We start from the raw sequence: 18504 nt of genomic DNA, 5'->3' as shown, positions 1-18504 counted from the left end.
GTAATTTTGGTAGATATTTTGAAAATTCAGATTAGCATCCCCTGTAAAAATGTAAAAAACCCTCTATCCCACCATCCAGAAAAAAGTGCTATATAATAGTTTGTTTTTTCTACATTCATGCCTCTGCTGTTTAGAGATGAAAGAAGGAAAGCTAACATGACCAGACCATGAAGAAAAATACTAGAAACTACAATTTAAATACCGGATACTAGAAAATAGTAGAAATACAGCTAGTAGATAACAGGAACTAGAAAAACACTAGAAACTAGAATTATGTTTGTGTATTTCTTAAAACAAAAACATACAAATAATCTTAAATTCTCCTGAAAACATCACAGTAATTCTAAGATACAGTTTGTTTTTCAATTTCCAAAATACAGATAAACTTTATCATCAAAGTATATATTGTTTTTCTTTTCCCCAAAAGTTGTTTTTAATTTGATGATATTTCTTACAATCTAAGTCCTCTCAGAATCAGGAAAATACGCTATAGGAAAAGGACCCAAATTATTTAAGAATGCCTTTTGTTTCCAACATTTTATTTTTTAAGCATTAAAATCTTTGTAAAAATTATAAGGATAGTGTGATATACACCCTTATACTCCTCACCTAGATTCACTGATTTGGCCACATTTACTTTATGTCTTTCTCTTTCTCTCTCTACATATATATATTTACCATTTGAGAGTTAAATGCAGCTATTATGACATGTCACTTCTACACTAATCTCTGGGGATAAGAACATTCTCCTATATAATCACAATACAATTACATACTGAAAATATTTATCATTTATATGCAATACTTTAGAGTCCATATTCAAATTTCCCCAATTGTAGTAATAATGAAATTTTATTGTCTCCGCTCTTTAGAATCTAATCATGCATGTCAAAAATTTCAAGGTATGTCAAGAATGCCTTTTAAAGAGATCAATATCATATTTAATATCACATGTTAAGGAACATTTAGGTTCTTACTAAGTATTAAAAAAAATCACTGAATTGTAGAACTGGAAGGGACCTTAAAGATCATATTATAATCATAATATACTCCAACTCTTGCAGTTACTAGAGGGAGAAAATTGAGAACTAGTGAGGTTGATTTGCTCCTGGCACCCAGTATGGTATTGTCTTGCTAAATTATGACCACCCCTAAAATTGGCAGCAGAATGTAATGTTAAGACCATAGATACTAGAATCAGTATGTTTGGGTTGGAAGTCAGCACTTGACTAGTTCTGAGACCTAAGCCAAGCTTATCAGCCTTGCCAAGCTTCAATTTCCAACGTGTAAAATGGGATTAGTATTTACACCATAGGTTTGTTATGAGCCTAAATCAAGTTAACATTTGTGAGTTTGGGATTAACATATACACACTGCTATATTTAAAACAGATTCCCAACAAGGACCTACTGTATAGCACAGGGAACTCTGCTCAATACTCTGTACTAAAAGGGCAGGGATTTTTATTTTTGTCTGTTATATTACTGAATTCTAGCACAGTGCTTGGTACAGAGTACGTGTTCAATAAGCAAGTGTTGAATGAATAAATAAAACCTTACCCAACTTGAGAAAAATATTAAAACGTCTCAGAATCATCCCTTCTTTACAAAGAGCTTATTGAAGCATAATATCTAAACAGGATTACATTCTGACCAGATTCTTTTCTCCTTTATGAGAAGCTCAAGGAGAGGTCACAAACCTTAAGACTTCTCAGAGAGTAATTCCACTATACGGGGCGGCATGGGGGGGGGCATTTAAAGTTTTAGTTTACATATCCCTAAATAGGAAAGAAGAAAAAAGCCCAAAGTACTTAGAAAGTACTATAACATTAAAAGGGATCTGTTTCTCGTTTAAAAACATTGAACAAATGTGCATGAACTCCCTGGGTACCTGAATATTAATGATAGGAAATGTGCATAATTACAAACTAAATTTTTTTTTTTTTGGCCACGCCGCGAGGATTGCAGGATCATAGTTCCCCAACCAGGGATGGAACCCGTGTCCCCTGGAGTGAAAGCACAGACCCCTAACCACTGGACCAGCAGCGAGTTCCCGCAAACTAAATTTAATGCTACTAAAACGAACACAAGACAATTCTCATACCTTTTTTTAGAGCATCCACACATTTATTAAAATTAAAGGCAGAATGAACCACTTAATTTCTCAAAAATGTTTGCTTTTCAAATTAAGATAAACACTCAGGGAAGAGATATGGGAACATATGTATATGTATAACTGATTCACTCTGTTATAAAGCAGAAACTAACACACCATTGTAAAGCAATTATACTCCAATAAAGATGTTTAAAAAAAAAAGATAAACACTCAGAAATAAAACAAACTTTTCAATTGTTGCTTGACATTTAATGTTATGGAAGACTCTTGATAAGTATGATGAACCAAATAAAGATCAAACTGTATAAGGTCATGAGTTGTCCCAAAATGTTGTGATATACTAGAATTTTGATCTATTAACTGTTACTTGAAATAAACAGTGGAAAATCCATTAACACATTTTCATGTTTTTGTGATATGATTTGGTTACCATTTTTTGGTAGAGAAAATCAGATGACTATTGCTTAAAATAAAAATAAACCATTTACATTGACTTTTACAAGACAGAGACAAAGTAGATTCCCTAATTTAAAATAATTATCTGGGACTTCCCTGGTGGTGCAGTGGTTAAGAATCCACCTGCCAATGCAGGGGACACGGGTTCAAGCCCTGGTCCGGGAAGATCCCACATACCACGGAACAACTAAGCCCGTGTATCACAACTACTGAGTCTGCGCTCTAGAGCCCGCGAGCCACAACTACTGAGCCTGCGTGCCACAACTACTGAAGCCCGCGCACCTAGAGCCTGTGCTCCACAACAAGAGAAGCCACCGCAGTGAGAAGCCCGTGCACTGCAACGAAGAGTAGCCCCTGCTCACCACAACTAGAGAGAAAGCCCGTGCACAGCAACAAAGACCCAACCAAAAATAACTAACTAAATAAATAAGTAAATTTAAAAAATTACCTGATAATTCAAAGTAGTAAGTAAATACATTTTTTAAAATACACAAATCAAGTGTTTTTGGAAGAGTGGCAAGATACCTGGCATGGTTTTCCAGGACACGGAGTGGAGAGGAGGCAAAGCGAAGATCCCACATCTGGATCACTGGTAACCTGTCATCCTCAGAGGCAAGGACCATCTGAGTAGCAACATCAGGATGCCACGCCAACCCAGAGCAATGCATCTGTACATAGTTAAGGCTCACATTTTATCAGTCATACTATTTTATGAAAAGTCAAAATGAACATGAGGAATACGCCTTTGTTAAAGCAAAGAGTACCAAACATCAGCTCAGGCTTATTAAAAAAAGAAATCTTATTTATTTATTCATTATTTTAATCTATTTTTATTTATTTAAAATTTCAGTTTATTAAAAAACCCATACAACTATTAAATTCTATTAAACACTCTTAAACAGTAGTATGAAACATAAAAAGTTTAAAGGTTTTCAATTCAGCCGACCCTTTGATACACAAAATCATTCTGGGCCAGAATAATTCTATACCAAAAATGAGTTCTCCTGTCAACATTGTAACTAGGGGAAAAGTTTTATATAAATTTAAAACTTCGTACTTTCAGAAAAATTAAAATAAAGAGGTAAGATTTTAATGACAAAAAATTCATATCTTTCCTCTATTTCACCAGAAAAATCAAGATAAAGTATCTAAAGCAACAACTACTATTTCAATTTTCACATGGGATAAATTAACATTATTATTGAGAACTACCTGGAAGTTCAGATCCTATTAAGTATTCCAAAAGATGACTGAAATGTTTATTGTATACTTTATTCCACTGAAACCTGTTTTAAAATTTTTGACTCACTGAAAAATAATACACTGAAGAAACATTCTTGTAAATAACGTTTTTTGTTGTTATTGTTGTTGTTTTTAAATTATATATGTATTCTCTGATTTAGGCAAACTCGTTTTTTTTAAATGTCCAACTAAACAATGTAATTAAAAACATATTAACAAGACAAGGCCTAAACTGTGTCTAAATTACTTTATAGCACATGATGACATAATATTAATGAATGTATAAAGCTGAAAATGTAATGTGTTATACAACAGCATATACTATATTAAGTGGGAGAACATCAGCTCACTTTAGCAGTGCCTAATCAGAAAAGATGAAGCCAGGAGTTGGGAAACTACAGCTTCGTAGTCATAAAATTACTAGCAGGGAAAATTTTTCCATTCTTGAGAAAGCTAAAGATGAATTAAAAAGTTGCTATAATGCTTTGGAACAGCTAGCAAAGCAAAACAACCAGTATATCATGGAATAACCCCCTTGATTAACCAATCTTTTTCTTCATCATTAATATAACCAGTGTGGTTTAGTAGGAATTTTATTATTTTCCCCAAAGGAAAAAACCTCTCATTCCAACATAATTGGTCCATAAAAAGATAGGATTTGACTTTACAGAAATTTGATTTGTTGCCTACTCTGACAAACTATATAGGAATAGCTACAGCAGGAATAAAACATGTTTGTCACAAATCAATCACAAACTTACCCTGTTACTATGATCACTGACTTTGATGATGGGTTCATTTTTTCTAAGATCCCACACAGTGGCCCGGCCACTGGGATTGGCTGATGCCAAAATATGCTGAACTTGTCTGTTCCATGCAATGCAGCTGATATCTTCTGGGGGCTATAAGGAATAAACTACTAAAAGCCATTTCTCAATAATAATCAAATTTAACTGCAAAATCTAATTCTTTTAAAAAACTGGATTACTTAAAAATCGGATCTATTCATTCCAAAAATTTATTTTTATATTTTTAAGTTCTCAACATCATGCAATAGAGTTTAAAGCCCAGGTATATGCCAATTCAAGTATTTTACCTTGTTTATCACCAGGCATTTATTAAGCTCCTGTTACAAACCAAGCACTGTTTCTTTACTTTGCAACTGTCCCAAGGTAGCTAACAGACCACAAAGTAGATACTGGTCAATATGACAGACATCTAGGCAGAGCAAAAGTTACAACCTAGACCTAGAAAACTATCTTTAATAAATGGTAGGCCACACACTATCATTATGCTACCTTTCAGATTGCCAAAATGTTAGGGCCCATTATAATGGCCACTCAAATTGAGTAGTCCATACCAGGGGTCCCCAACCCCCAGACCGGTACCGGTCCATGGCCTGTTAGGAACCAGGCCGCACAGCAGGAGGTGAGCAGCGGGTGAATGAGCAAAGCTTCATCTGACATGTATTTACAGCCGCTCCCCATTGCTCACATTACCACCTGAGCTCCACCTCCTGTCAGCATTATGGTGAGTTGTGTAATTATTTCATTATATATTACAATGTAATAATAATAGAAATAAAATGCACAATAAATATAAGGCACCTGAATCATCCCGAAACCATCCCCCCATCCCAGTCCGTGGAAAAATTGTCTTCTGTGAAACCAGTCCCTGGTGCCAAAAAGGTTGGGGACCACTGGTCTATACAACATAAAGAAACTCAAGGAGGCAGGGGGAGGACTGTTCTTTCTCAACTTATTAGAATTACATAAGAATGAGGTTGAGTGTTTTTTTAAAAAATAAGTTTCCTCTCTAGTCTATGATTTTTATTATAAGGTTGGATATCGTTAAAATACTATTCTATATAAAATATTATATCTAAGAAAATTATTAAAGACTTGTCTATTTTATTTACTACCATAAGTCTAGTATATCAAACAGTGTCTGGCAGATGGTAAGTGCTAAATAAATACTTACTGTTGAAGGACTCACTGATACTCTAAAGAAACATATTTATTAATACTATGTTGAAGGAAAATCAGTGATATTTAAAAACTGATTTTAAACCAATATATTTTGTGTGAAAAAAACAAAGTGCAGAAAAACTGATTTTGGTTCTTTTGATTACATTGAAATCAATGTAATACCTGTGTTTTGGCTCCTGGTGTCATTGGAGTTGCAAAATTGTTTAAATCCCAAATGTAGATTTCAGATTCATTAGCACCAGAGGCCACCAGATTAGTCTGTAATAAGAAACAATTAACAACTAAATAGCACTTACAAATAATTAAGAGAACTCAGAATAATCCAATTCAGGGCTGGAAAGACCTGTCTGTTTTAAGGCATATAATTTTTCTAATTAAAAAGGCAAAATGCATGAATTCCTAAAAACTATGCATAACAATCTGAAATGTATATAGTTTTTTAAAGAAACATTATAAAATTCTATTGAACTAAAAAGACAATACATCTACTGACATTTTAATCTAAGACATTAAAAAGTAATTGCATGGATAAATTCTTAATCATGCAACTATATGGGGATTACTGCTTGTGGTTTGCATCTCTGGAAGGGGACCTGATTGTGGGAGACAAAAATAAGTCACCAATTATTGGTTCAGACAAATAGCCAAATCCTAAAATAATGACATCTATCTCAGGATACCTCAAAGCCAGCCTCTGGAGCTGCACCAAGATAGGGCTAGTAAAATCTCTTGTCTTAAATCCTCACATGTTTATTTATTAAAAATTTTCTTTTATTGAGGTATAGTTGATTTACTTCAATTAAAAAAATATAGTTGTTGTAGTTTCTGGTGTTCAGCAAAGTGATTCAATTATATATATATGTGTGTGTATATATATATATAATCATATTCTTTTCCATTATGGTTTATTACAGGATATTGAATATAGTTCCCTGGGCTATATAGTAGAACATTATTGTTTTTCTATTTTATATATAGTAGTTTGTATCTGCTAATCCCAACTCCTAATTTAGCCCTCCCCGAGCACTTTCCCCCTCGGTAACCATAAATTTGTTTTCTATGTTTGTCCTCAGGTATTTACATTTCATTTATGCTCAATCTTGTTACATTTCATTTATGTTCAATCTAGTTCCTGGTGGCACAATTTTAGGGTCAAAAAGACCCTAAAGTTGTGATATGAAGTACAGAAAGATAATGAGGTTCATATACTGACCTTCATCCTTTACTGTTCACTCTCGTTAATACTTCTATAAACAACTGACATATAACTATGAAAATAGAGGAATTCTGGTAGTAGCCACCTATGATACAAGACACTAACCAAAAATCAGCAGCTGTTTAATCCAATTAACAAAGAAATTAGCTATCTAATCTAAAGAGAAGATGCAGAAATGAAGAAGTTAGGGTTTCTATATTTCTATACCCAAAGTATCTATTTATAATACAAGAAAAATAACTATTTTAAACTTTCTTAAGATAATATTCATTTTCTGGTTATACTCAAGTATCCTAATAATTCAAGATCTTTATTTATTTTTAAATTTTATTTATTTATTTATTTATGGCCGTGTTGGGTCTTCATTGCTGCACGCTGGCTTTCTCTAGTTGCAGCGAGTGGGGGCTACTCTTCGTTGTGGTGCGCAGGCTTCTCACTGCAGTTGCTTCTCTTTGTTGCAGAGCATGGGATCTAGGCACATGGGCTCAGCAGTTGTGGCACGCAGGCTCAGTAGTTGTGGCGCACGGGCTGAGCTGCTCCGTGGCACGTGGGATCTTCCCGGACCAGGGATCAAACCCGTGTCCCCTGCATTGGCAGGCAGTTGTTCAACCGCTGCACTACCAGGGAAGCCCCTGAACCCTCCATTCTTCAAACAAATACACTCACTCATCAATCTGCACAGGCACAGTTTTAGCTTTCAATTCCAAGACTGAGGCCCAGCAGATTCATATACTTATATAAAATAAGCAGCACATTATCTCAAGAATTAAGAATAAATGTCAAAAGTCTAACCTGGAAAATGTTCACATCCAAGGCTCTCACTGGGCCAGTATGTTTGTCATTCTGGGCAATCACAACTTCCTTATCACCAGCTATAATTTTAGAAGGATCATAAAGAATAATATTTCCATTTTCACCACCTGCAATCAGAACTCCAGAGACATCTCCTTTGGAATCCATCTTATGAGGCCCCCATATCAACTTGTGGTACCTTTAAGAGAAAATGAGCAAAATAACTCTTTTTTGAAGTCAAATAAATGTAGAAAAGAATCTGAAATTATACATTTAATTGTTTTCATAAATACTTCAAAAACACTGCTTCTCCTCTATTTCTGGTAACTGCATAACTTGGTGAAATGGCATTTTAGTTTTTATTTATACTCATACATACACGTTTCATTTTGTAATCTTAAAGAGTACAAAAACTCTTTTGTAGAGCTAATATGACAAAGTATACTTGATTTCTGTGTCAAAAGATATGAGCTTAAGAATGGTTTTACCATTTAGAATCTGTAAGACCCTAAACCAGCTACTTTGGTTCACTGATAAAATAGAGCTAATCAACCACCTCCCTGATTTTACTCGACTACAGAAGTACTCACTAACAAATTACCTGTTAAATAGTAAAGGAGTTAAGGGAGTCATCTGAAATTTTCTAAGAAAAATAATGTATTCTGAGAGTAGAAAAGGGACATTAAAATTATGTCTATTATGACAAGTACCCCATTGGTGGAGAATAAAAGATTATGGTTTGGCATGGTGGCAGCGTGGAGATATACAAGACAAATGGTGGTGAGGTGAAAAACTGCTAGACGAAAGGTATCTGGGGTTCCCATCACAGTGGGAGGGCTTGGAAGACTCTGGGAGGTCCCATGAGACTCCATCATTTGAACTGTATTGTTTGCTAATGTAAAACTCTTCACCAAAATTTGCCAAGCTATTAAGGCAATAAAGCATATTTTACTACTCAAAGGAAGGTGTCCTTCTCTGCATTATAATACAGCTTAAGTACTTGGAAAGGTGATCTAAACACCTACTGTATCAGAAATCATGTCAATAAAATTCTCTGTGAAATGTATTTTTAAATATAGATAAGTACAAGAGGAAAAAAACCCAACCTCCATTCAGGGAAAATCACTATTAACACCTTAATATTCATCCAACTACTCCTTTTTCGAGTCGTACCTACCTTTTTTTGTAAACAGGTGAGATAAATGAGATAACAGAAAGTAACTCTACTATATCATAAGAAAAAAATACTAGAAACTAGAGCCTCTCCTTCCTATCCTACACGTAACAGTCAATAGTAAAAAATTCAATAAAACAGACAGACACTTCTTTTACTTCCGTAGAAACGCACTCATATATTTTTTCACAAAATATTTCATGTCATTGATAGTATTCCTTACAGTTTCTAATAATGGAACATTTGTAGACCCACTAGGCATCAACCACAACATATAACTGAATAATCATGTGAATTTAAGGTTGACTCTCATACCTGTGAGAAGAAGAGAAAGTGGCACAAGATTTCATATCCAAGGATGGATCAGAAAGGTCTAATTCAAATATCTCAAGAGAAGCACTGGTACTGAATGTTGCATCCAATTGTTGAGCAGATGTTCCTACATAAAATACATTCATGGTAACTACACATGCAAAAATAAAAGACTCAGAGAAAACCATACAAAATAACGCACACTTTTCAATTATCTCACTCATGAATGCTGCACTAGTGGCTGAAATCTCAGCACATATACCACTGAGCAGATGCTTAAATTACTATAGCAATAAGATTCTGATGCAAGGCTCAGAGATGATGTTTGTACGAGTGGGTAGTGAAGATAATTTTTTAAGCCTATAGATATTTTAAAACCTCTCTGTAAAAACAGTCCCATGCTTATAGTCACAAATGATATAACTCCAACTCTTTTTATACAAAAATGCTAGCACCAAAACTGTTCTTCATTCATTCAAAGTGATATTTATTAACTTTTTTACATGTTATCTATTGTGCTTAATACTGGAGGAATAAAGATAAAGCACAACTCTACGAAGTGGGGAAGACACTCTAAATGTAACAGACCATGATTAATGCTATGATGTACAAGCACAGAACTCAGCTGATCTGAAGGTTGGACATTATCTCGCCAGGGAAGGAGAGACTTTCTAGAGGAGATGAAGCTTGAACTGAATTTTAAAGGACAAGTGCAAATAAGTCAGATGTGGAAGAGAAGAAATTAGGTGACTCATACTGTCTTCTCTCTGTTGAACTTACCTGTAGCTAGGTAAACGGGATGATTCTGGGCAGGGCTCCATGCCTGCATGGCTGTACGATCTATTTCCTTTAACTTCATCCTGCTAAAGAGAATATTTCACACAGAAATATAATAAACATGTAATATGGAACAAAGAAACTTCTTTTTACATAGAAATATACTAGACAAACCAATACATCATTAGTAGTGCTGGAATGCCAATAAGTCACATTGGTCTAGGTATCATTTGTTGGGAAGTGTTCAATATTAGAAAGAAGAGAAACCTGTTAAATTATTTTGAGACAAACATAGGGCTATTCTAACTGTTTACAGATTATAGCTCTTCAGTTGAAAAATCAGTCTGGAAAGAAACTTGCAAAAACAGGGACAGTATTTGGTTAATTAACCTTGGTACACAATATGTTTCTCAGACAAGACAATATGGGTGGCAGTATATCAGGGGTAAGAGAAGGCACATAATAAACAAAGTGCATCTTCCTGGAGCAGGATTACTCAACGATAAGAGCAGTTTGAAAAATTAATTTAAATTAAAATAGACTAACACAGAGAAGAATAAAGCAAACCCACAGATTTGATAAAGATAAAGCAGAAAATTTTTTTTGAATGGTCACTCCAAGCTACAGTCCCACATGCCATTATTTTATATATTCTCTGTTAAAGTTACTCTGGTAGAAAAATTCAGGAGGTACTGTGCTATAGCATTAAAAAAAAAATTGTTATTTTACATAAATGCATTCACATGGCATAGTATTCCACTGTAAGATGTACCATAATTTAATTACTTAGTCTGCTACTGATGAACACCTGAGCTGTTTCTAATCTTTTGCTGTTTTTACAAACAATGCTGAAATAAATGGCCATATATACGTTATTTCACTCCTGGGCAAGGAAAGCTGTAGATTTCCAGAGGTAAAACTGATGTGTTAAAGGATAAAAGTAATTTTAATTTTGATGGATACTGCCAAGTTACCCTCCATGGCAACTGTACTTTTTCATACTCCCAAAGTAGCTGCTGCCCTACAGACCTTCCAGGGTAACCAGCATGATAGGTGAAAAATGTTAGCTCTGGATAGTTGTAATTTGCATTTCTCATACTATAAATAACGTTGAACATCTTTTTTTATATGGTTATGGGTCATCTATATTTCCTTCTCTGTCACCTTTTCTGTCTATTCTTGTCTATATCATTTGCCCATTTTTCTATTAGGCTGTCAGACTTTATCTTTGATTTTGCTTATTTTTTTTTTACCTTCCACAAAATTTCCATTTTTTAAAAATAGATTTTATTTATTAGAGCAGTTTCAGGTTCACAGAAAATTTGAGTGAGAAGTATAGAGAGTTCCCACATACCTCCCTCCCTTGCCCTATTGCCTCCCAAACGCAGCCTCCCCACTCATCAACATCTTGTACAGCGCAGTGGTAAATTTGTTACAATCAATGGATCAACACTGATACATCATTATCAACCAATGTCCATCGCTTCCACTAGGATTCACTCTTTGTGTTGTACATTCTATGGGTTTTGACAAATGTATAATCCACCATTTTAGTATCATTCAGAAGCTTCCCTGCCCTAAAAACTCTCTGTGCTCCACCTATTCATCCCTCTCTTCCTCTGTCCCTCCTCTTCCCTTCCTCCCTGGTAACCACTGATCTTTTTTACTGTCTCCAAAGTTTTGCCTTTTCCGGAACATCATTTAGTTATAATCATACAACATGTAGCCTTTTCAGATTGGTTTCTTTCACTTAGCAATAGGCATTTAAGGTTCCTCAACGTCTTTTTGTGACTTGATAGCTCATTTCTTTTTAGCACTGAAAAAATATTCCATTGTATGAATGTACCATGATTTTTAGTTTTTTACAGTCAAATTTATCACTTTAAAAAACCTGGTTTCTGAATTTTGATTAGTTAGAAAAGGCTTTCTGCATGCTAAAGTTATGAAGACATTCATCAATAGTTTTCTTCTAGCAAATTCATTTATGGCTTATTCTTTTTTTTAAATTTTTTTTTTGTTGTTGTTGTTGTTGTTGCGGTACGCGGGCCTCTCACTGTCGGGGCCTCTCCCGTTGTGGAGCACAAGCTCCGGACGCGCAGGCTCAGCGGCCATGGCTCACGGGCCCAGCTGCTCCGCGGCATGTGGGATCTTCCTGGACTGGGGCACGAACCCGTGTCCCCTGCATCAGCAGGCGGACTCAACCACTGCGCCACCAGGGAAGCCCAATTTATGGCTTATTCTTTAAATTCTGACTCACTTGAAATGTATCCTGATATACAATGTATATACAAGGTTTATCTTTTTCTTATTACTCCAAAACCATTTACTGAAATTTGTTAAATTCTTACTAATTTTAGGTATTACATTTATCATGTACTAACTTCCATAGTTAGGTTTATTTCTAGATTTAGTATTTAGGTTTATACTCCTATACGTATTAGGATGTAGGTTAGGATTTACATTCCAGTATTTATTTAGGTTTATTTTGGGATTACCATTCCTTATGTCCATTTGTTTATTTACATGCTAGGCATGCCACTGTTTTAAATACTGAGGCTTTATATGAGCATGATTTCAATAACCCCTATCCACTGCTTCCCCAGCACACACCCCCACCCCATTTTCCTTGCTATTACTTTTTTTTTTTTGCGGTACGCGGGCCTCTCCCGTTGCGGAGCACAGGCTCCGGACGCGCAGGCTCAGCGGCCATGGCTCACGGGCCCAGCCGCTCCGCGGCATATGGGATCTTCCCGGACCGGGCCACGAACCCGTGTCCCCTGCATCGGCAGGCGGACTCTCAACCACTGCGCCACCAGGGAAGCTCTACTTTTTTTTTTTTAACTAAACTTCAGAATAGTTTTTGTCTAATTCCAGAAGAAAAATAGAATGTTAGTGTTTTTTATTGAACCTGTACCCAAATTAGTAAATTAATTTATGGAGAACTGACACAATGTTGAATCTTCCTATCAAGAACTTGGTGTCTTCTGATTTAAGCCTTCTTTTTTATCTTTCAGTATCGTTTGAAATTTTTTTTATATATTGGGTTTGCTTACTCCTAAGTATTTTCTTTTGGTTTGTAAATGTGGCTTTTTCCCCCTTCCATTATAATGTCTATGTTGTTACTGTTATATGCAGGCTAATAATTGCTTTACATTCATTTTTAATCCTGCTATCTTACTGAATTCTCTTCTTGGAGTAGTGCTTCAGTAGATTCTGTTGGGTTTTCCACGTATACACTCATACCATGTGCCAACAGTGACAGTTACTTCCTCATTTCAAATTGTCATTCCTCTGATATCTTTCTCTTGTGTGAGCTAGCTAGTATTAATAGTACCATATCCAACAGTAGTGATAACAGCGATATTTTTGTCTTGTTTTGTTCGTCAGTGAGAAAGCCTACTGTATCACCATTGAGCGTGGTTTTGGAATTTGAGATATACATACATATATTTTTGTGTGTATATAGACATATATACGCACGTTTATATCTGTACAATATACATATATATACAAATATATATATGGAAATGGCCAATGATTACTGTTTTACTGAATGCTACTCATAAAGACTGGGTGTTGAATTTCGTCAGATGCTTTTTCATTAGGTAATTGGAGATGACCATATGATTTTTCTCCCTAGGTCTACCAATATAACAAATTACACTAACAGATTTCCTAATATTGAACCATCTTTTCATATGCTGAATAAACTTCTCTTGACCATGATGTATTGTTCTACTACTGTGCTGCTAGATTTTGTCTATTTAAAAGTTTCACTCCTAGAGCCTTAAGTGAGATTCAATCGATAGTTTTCTTCTTTTGTACAGCCTTTGTCAGGTTTTGGTATCAATGTTATACTTGCTTCATAACAAATGTGGGAGTTTTTCTATGTTCTGGAACACTTTCAATAACAGCATTGGAATTACTGGGTCTTTAAAGATTTAACAGAAGTCTCCTGTGAAACATCTGGGTCTGGTGCTTTTGGGGGGAAAGTACTCCTCTGGTAGTTTTCTCTATTTCTTCTATGGATACTGATCTATTTGAAAATATTTTAAATTAATTAATTTGGCTGCATTGGGTCTTCGTTGCTGTGCGCAGGCTTTCTCTAGTTTTGGTGAGTGGGGGGTACTCTTCATTGCAGTGCGCAAGCTTCTCACTGCGGTGGCTTCTCTTGTTGCAGAGAACGGGCTCTAGGCATGCGGGCTTCAGTAGCTGTGGCACACAGGCTTAGCTGCTCTGTGGCATGTGGGATCTTCCCAGACCAGGGCTCAAACCCATGTCCCCTGCATTGGCAGGCAGATTCTTAACCACTACGCCACCAGGGAAGTCCTGAATTCTCTTTATTCAAGGTCATTTTTTGTAAATTACATTTACCTATGATACTCCTTTATTTTTTCTTACAATTTTCTGATTTATTTGTTTAGACTCAAACACAGACTCATGATTCTTTTATTCAATGTTATTATTTTTTAATATTTCTTTACTTATTTGGCTATGCCGGGTCTTAGTTGCAGCATATGGGATCTTTGTTGCAGTATGGGGGATCTGTAGTTGCGGCACACAGAATCTTTTTTTAGTTGTGGCATGTGGGATCTAGTTCCCTGACCAAGGATGAAACCCGGGCCCACTGCATTGGGAGTTCAGAGTCTTAACTGCTGGACCACCAGAGAAGTTCCCCATAATTCTTTTAATTTGTGCTGTGTATGGTGATTAGTCCTTATTTATTAAGAAGATTAGCGTTTTGTTTTCCCCTGTCCTCCTTTTAAAAATTAACTTAGCTACTGACTTGCTTACTGAGTATTTACAAACAGCCAAATTTTGGATTTACTTATTCCACTTTTCTTGCTTTTGAATTCGTTAATTTCTGCATTTATTTTTATTAATTCCTTCCTTGTACCTTCTTTTGGTTTACTTTGTTCTTTTTCTAACTTTTTAGTTAAATGCTTCACTTATCCATTTTTATTATTTCTTTAGGCTTTGAATTTTCTCTGCACACTGCTTTAACTGGATCCTGTACATTACTAGTGTTTCCATCATTTTGATCACCCATTTTACAATTTCCATTTGTATTCTCCATTGATACAACAGTTTGAATTTAATATCCAAGTGGAGGGGCCTTTATTTTTACTGCATTGTGATTTTTCTGTACAATTTCTTCTTTATGAAATTTATATAAGTTTTCTTTGGGGCCTATGCAAGTTTTTGTTAATGTTCCAGGAGACCTAAACAGAAGGGGTGCTCTGTTTTCAGAGTTCAATATATGTTAATCAAGTCTACCCTACTGACTTAATTGTTTAAGTCTTCTATATCCTTATTATTATTTTTTTCCCCACTTGATCTGTCCTGGATCAAGAACAGCAAATTAAAAGTATCCTGCTACTAGTGCATTTGTGCCTATTTCTCCTGGTATCTCCTACAACTTGCTTTATGAAAGTTACTTTGTTATTCAGTACATAGTTACATATTTACATACTGAATACATAGGTAGACAGATATTCACAATGCTAAATGTTCACTGTCAGATACATATTTTAGCTTTAGAGGATATTTTTCATCTTAAATAATGCCTTTGGGCCTGAATTTCACTTTGTCTCATATTGAGATCAATAGCCTAGCTTTCTTTTTATTTGCCTTTATGTGTGCTCTTTGGCATTTTCAGCTTCTGAACCATTTTGTTTTCCCTGGCTATCTTGAATACAGTGAAAAAAAAATCAGGTTTTGCTCAGTGATCCAATTTGAAAATTTTTTAATAGATTAGCTAATAAATGTATTTAAAATTTACCGATATGACAGAAATGGTTACTCTCATTTCTATCATAGTCTGCTATGTTTGGTTTTATAATGTTAAAAAATGTCTTTCACTGTTATCTATTTTTGTGTGTATTTTTAATTTTTTTGATAATTCGAGTGATTTGTATTTTTGTTGTAGTATATGTTTCTGGTTCCATCTTTGTTACTATAATTTTAAATAATTTCACTTAGTACTACTAATCCTCTATTTCTTTACACAGTTAACTACTATGAGCACTAACAAAATTAGCTTCTATAATCTTACTGCCTCTCTTGCATCACACAGTTATAATCACAGTATTATCTTTCTCAGTGTTTACCTTTGTACTGCTAAATATGCTTATACTTCTACTAACTGATTTGTCAGCTTTAAATATGTTCTTTGACTCCTAGCCATTATAGATTAGGCAATCCACAAACTTATTCTACCTCCAATTTTCTTCTTACTTCCCAGTTCTCTGAATTTTTTACTTTTACGACCAATTCCTACATCATCAGATATTTAACATGTACATTTTATTCTTTCTTCCTTATTCCCACTTTTGTTTTAGCCTCAGGTCTATCGTAGTTAAATATACTCAATGTTCTCCAACAGTACTCTTGCCAGTTTTCTTACTCATCTCTGGAGGATGAAGTTCATCCTCTAGCAGTTTCCTTAAGAGGGCCTTAGACTAAAAACATGCCCTGAGTCTTACATGTCCAAATTGTTTATACTTGATGAACATTTTACAGATAATAAAATGAAGGCACAGAAAGATTAAATAATTTGAACACACTAGCAAGGGGCAGAGCCAAGATTTGAACTCAGAAGTTTAGCTCCAGAGTCCAAGCTCTTACTTGTTATTACAACAAGCTCAAGTATTCATTTTTAATCATGGAAGAAATATTAACATTTAGGAGAAATAATGAATGGCAAAGAAACTACAATGCATGATAAAATTAAGGGAAGAAGACATGTATTTTAGAAACAGCCTAGTTTAGGCAAAAGTGGATAGAAGGCTGAATCACATAGCTTAGAAGCAGGGCCTCTGGAGTTAATCCTCAACTTGAATACTGGGTCTGTTACTTTTGACACCTTCGACACATTATTTGACCTCTCTGAGCCCCAATTCCTACCTACATTTGTAAGATGGGGTTAAGAGTGATTACCTCAGGGGATATTGTGAGGTTGAAATGAGATAATGTATTTTACAGAGGTCCAAACACAATACCGAGCACATAAATTAAAATGTGTTTTAGTTTTAATATGCTAACTACTTTAAAGATTATTACTATCATGAGATTAATCAAGAAAACTGCACATCTAGTTTCCTAAGATTATTGTGAAGAAAAAAAGGGAAAACCCCCCCCAATTTTCTAAGAAGTGAAAAAGAGGCCTATTTTCTTTATATGAAATGCCCTCTTTTTCCTCTCAGCCAACTGTCTTTAATAATAAGTTCAAATCCCAGGTCCTTCATGAAATCTGCCCTACTGGTCCAATCCACACTGATTTAAATAGTCTCTTAACTCTTCATATTAGTCTGTACCACACTTCCAGCATCTTACAATAAAGTGTCTTATTTATCTTAAAAAAACTTTTAACATTCTATTAGTACATGTTGTTTACATATTTTCCCATTGCCTGTTTTACCAACTGTTTTATATGTCATCTTGTCTCACCAAATCGACAAGTACTGTCTTTTTTTCAATCAAGTGTTACAGCTTTTACCCTTTTTGGACTCAAAATTGCTTAGCACAGAGTGAGATACACAGTTTTGCTTGATTGATTTTGAATGTCTGTATTTATGGGAATACAAAAAGACTGATGAGCTAGAAAGACCAATTTCAAATAAAATATTTAATTTTTAAATTCTTCACTGTTTAAAACTTAACTTATTTTAAAAACAGGGGAAAGTACTAAAATGCCTTTAGAATAATTTCTAAAAGTGAAAACAAAATAGCTACATATATATATAAATTTTTTTAAAAACCCAACTGAATATAATTACAGTATCTTTAGAAGTAAAGGTACAACAAGGGCTACTGAATTCATGAACACTTAGTTAATGTGTAACATTTACTGAGAGAGAGAGAGACCAACTCACAAGAACATAAAATGGTTAAGTAAGAATTCAAAGCATTTATAAAGTCTATTTCTTGGCCTTAGTACTCAATGTTCCACCAGAAGCAGTTCCACTTATGAACCTGTACTGAACATAAGGCTTAAATACCGTTGTTTAAAAAAACATCAAATCACTCTACTACAAATGGCCTAGAACTACATTAAGCGGTCTGAATCTAATTAGACAAGAATACCATAAACAACATATTACAATCATTCTCAAAACTATTAAGGATACTATGGAAATACAGCTTCATCTAGATACATGTGTATTTCCTTCTCTTCAAAATGACCATTTAGTTGTAACTAGTTTTCTTGAAAATATGAAGAAAGAAGTCTTAGATTAAAACGTGTATTTCCCAAGTGAGGCTTGCTTTAAAAACTTTGTGTAATTTTTTTCAATATTGTATGTGATTAGAATTCACACTATGTAGATTTTTTTCATTCAAGACTATCTTACACAGAACATAGTTGTGAAAATATTAAAAGAAAATTGTGAGGACCATAGTTTGTTTACATATACCCCCTATAAGACAATATC

The 18504-nt window shown here is 34.7% G+C and overlaps 1 protein-coding gene across 19 annotated transcripts in view; it reads right to left on the bottom strand.

The window, feature by feature from the left end:
* SEC31A (SEC31 homolog A, COPII coat complex component) overlaps window positions 1-18504 on the bottom strand; it is a 63882-nt gene that overhangs the window by 43103 nt on the left and 2275 nt on the right. For 17 of the 19 annotated variants that reach the window (XM_082606078.1, XM_082606093.1, XM_082606094.1 and 14 more), the window contains exons 2-7: window positions 10076-10158; window positions 9299-9422; window positions 7810-8008; window positions 5964-6059; window positions 4575-4715; window positions 3097-3239 (exon numbers count right to left, since the gene is read on the bottom strand). In XM_082606078.1, the coding sequence (XP_082462204.1) occupies window positions 3097-3239; window positions 4575-4715; window positions 5964-6059; window positions 7810-8008; window positions 9299-9422; window positions 10076-10154 (782 nt within the window). In that variant the 5' untranslated portion in view covers window positions 10155-10158. The remainder of the gene's footprint in view (window positions 1-3096; window positions 3240-4574; window positions 4716-5963; window positions 6060-7809; window positions 8009-9298; window positions 9423-10075; window positions 10159-18504) is intronic. The other 2 variants (XM_082606089.1, XM_082606092.1) reach the window with 1 other exon arrangement.

This window comes from Mesoplodon mirus, assembly GCF_964341445.2.
Source record: "Mesoplodon mirus genome assembly, chromosome: 2".
NCBI lineage: Eukaryota > Metazoa > Chordata > Mammalia > Artiodactyla > Ziphiidae > Mesoplodon > Mesoplodon mirus.
The sequence above is the reverse complement of the archived record's forward strand: the minus strand, read 5'-3'. Positions and strand labels throughout refer to the sequence as shown.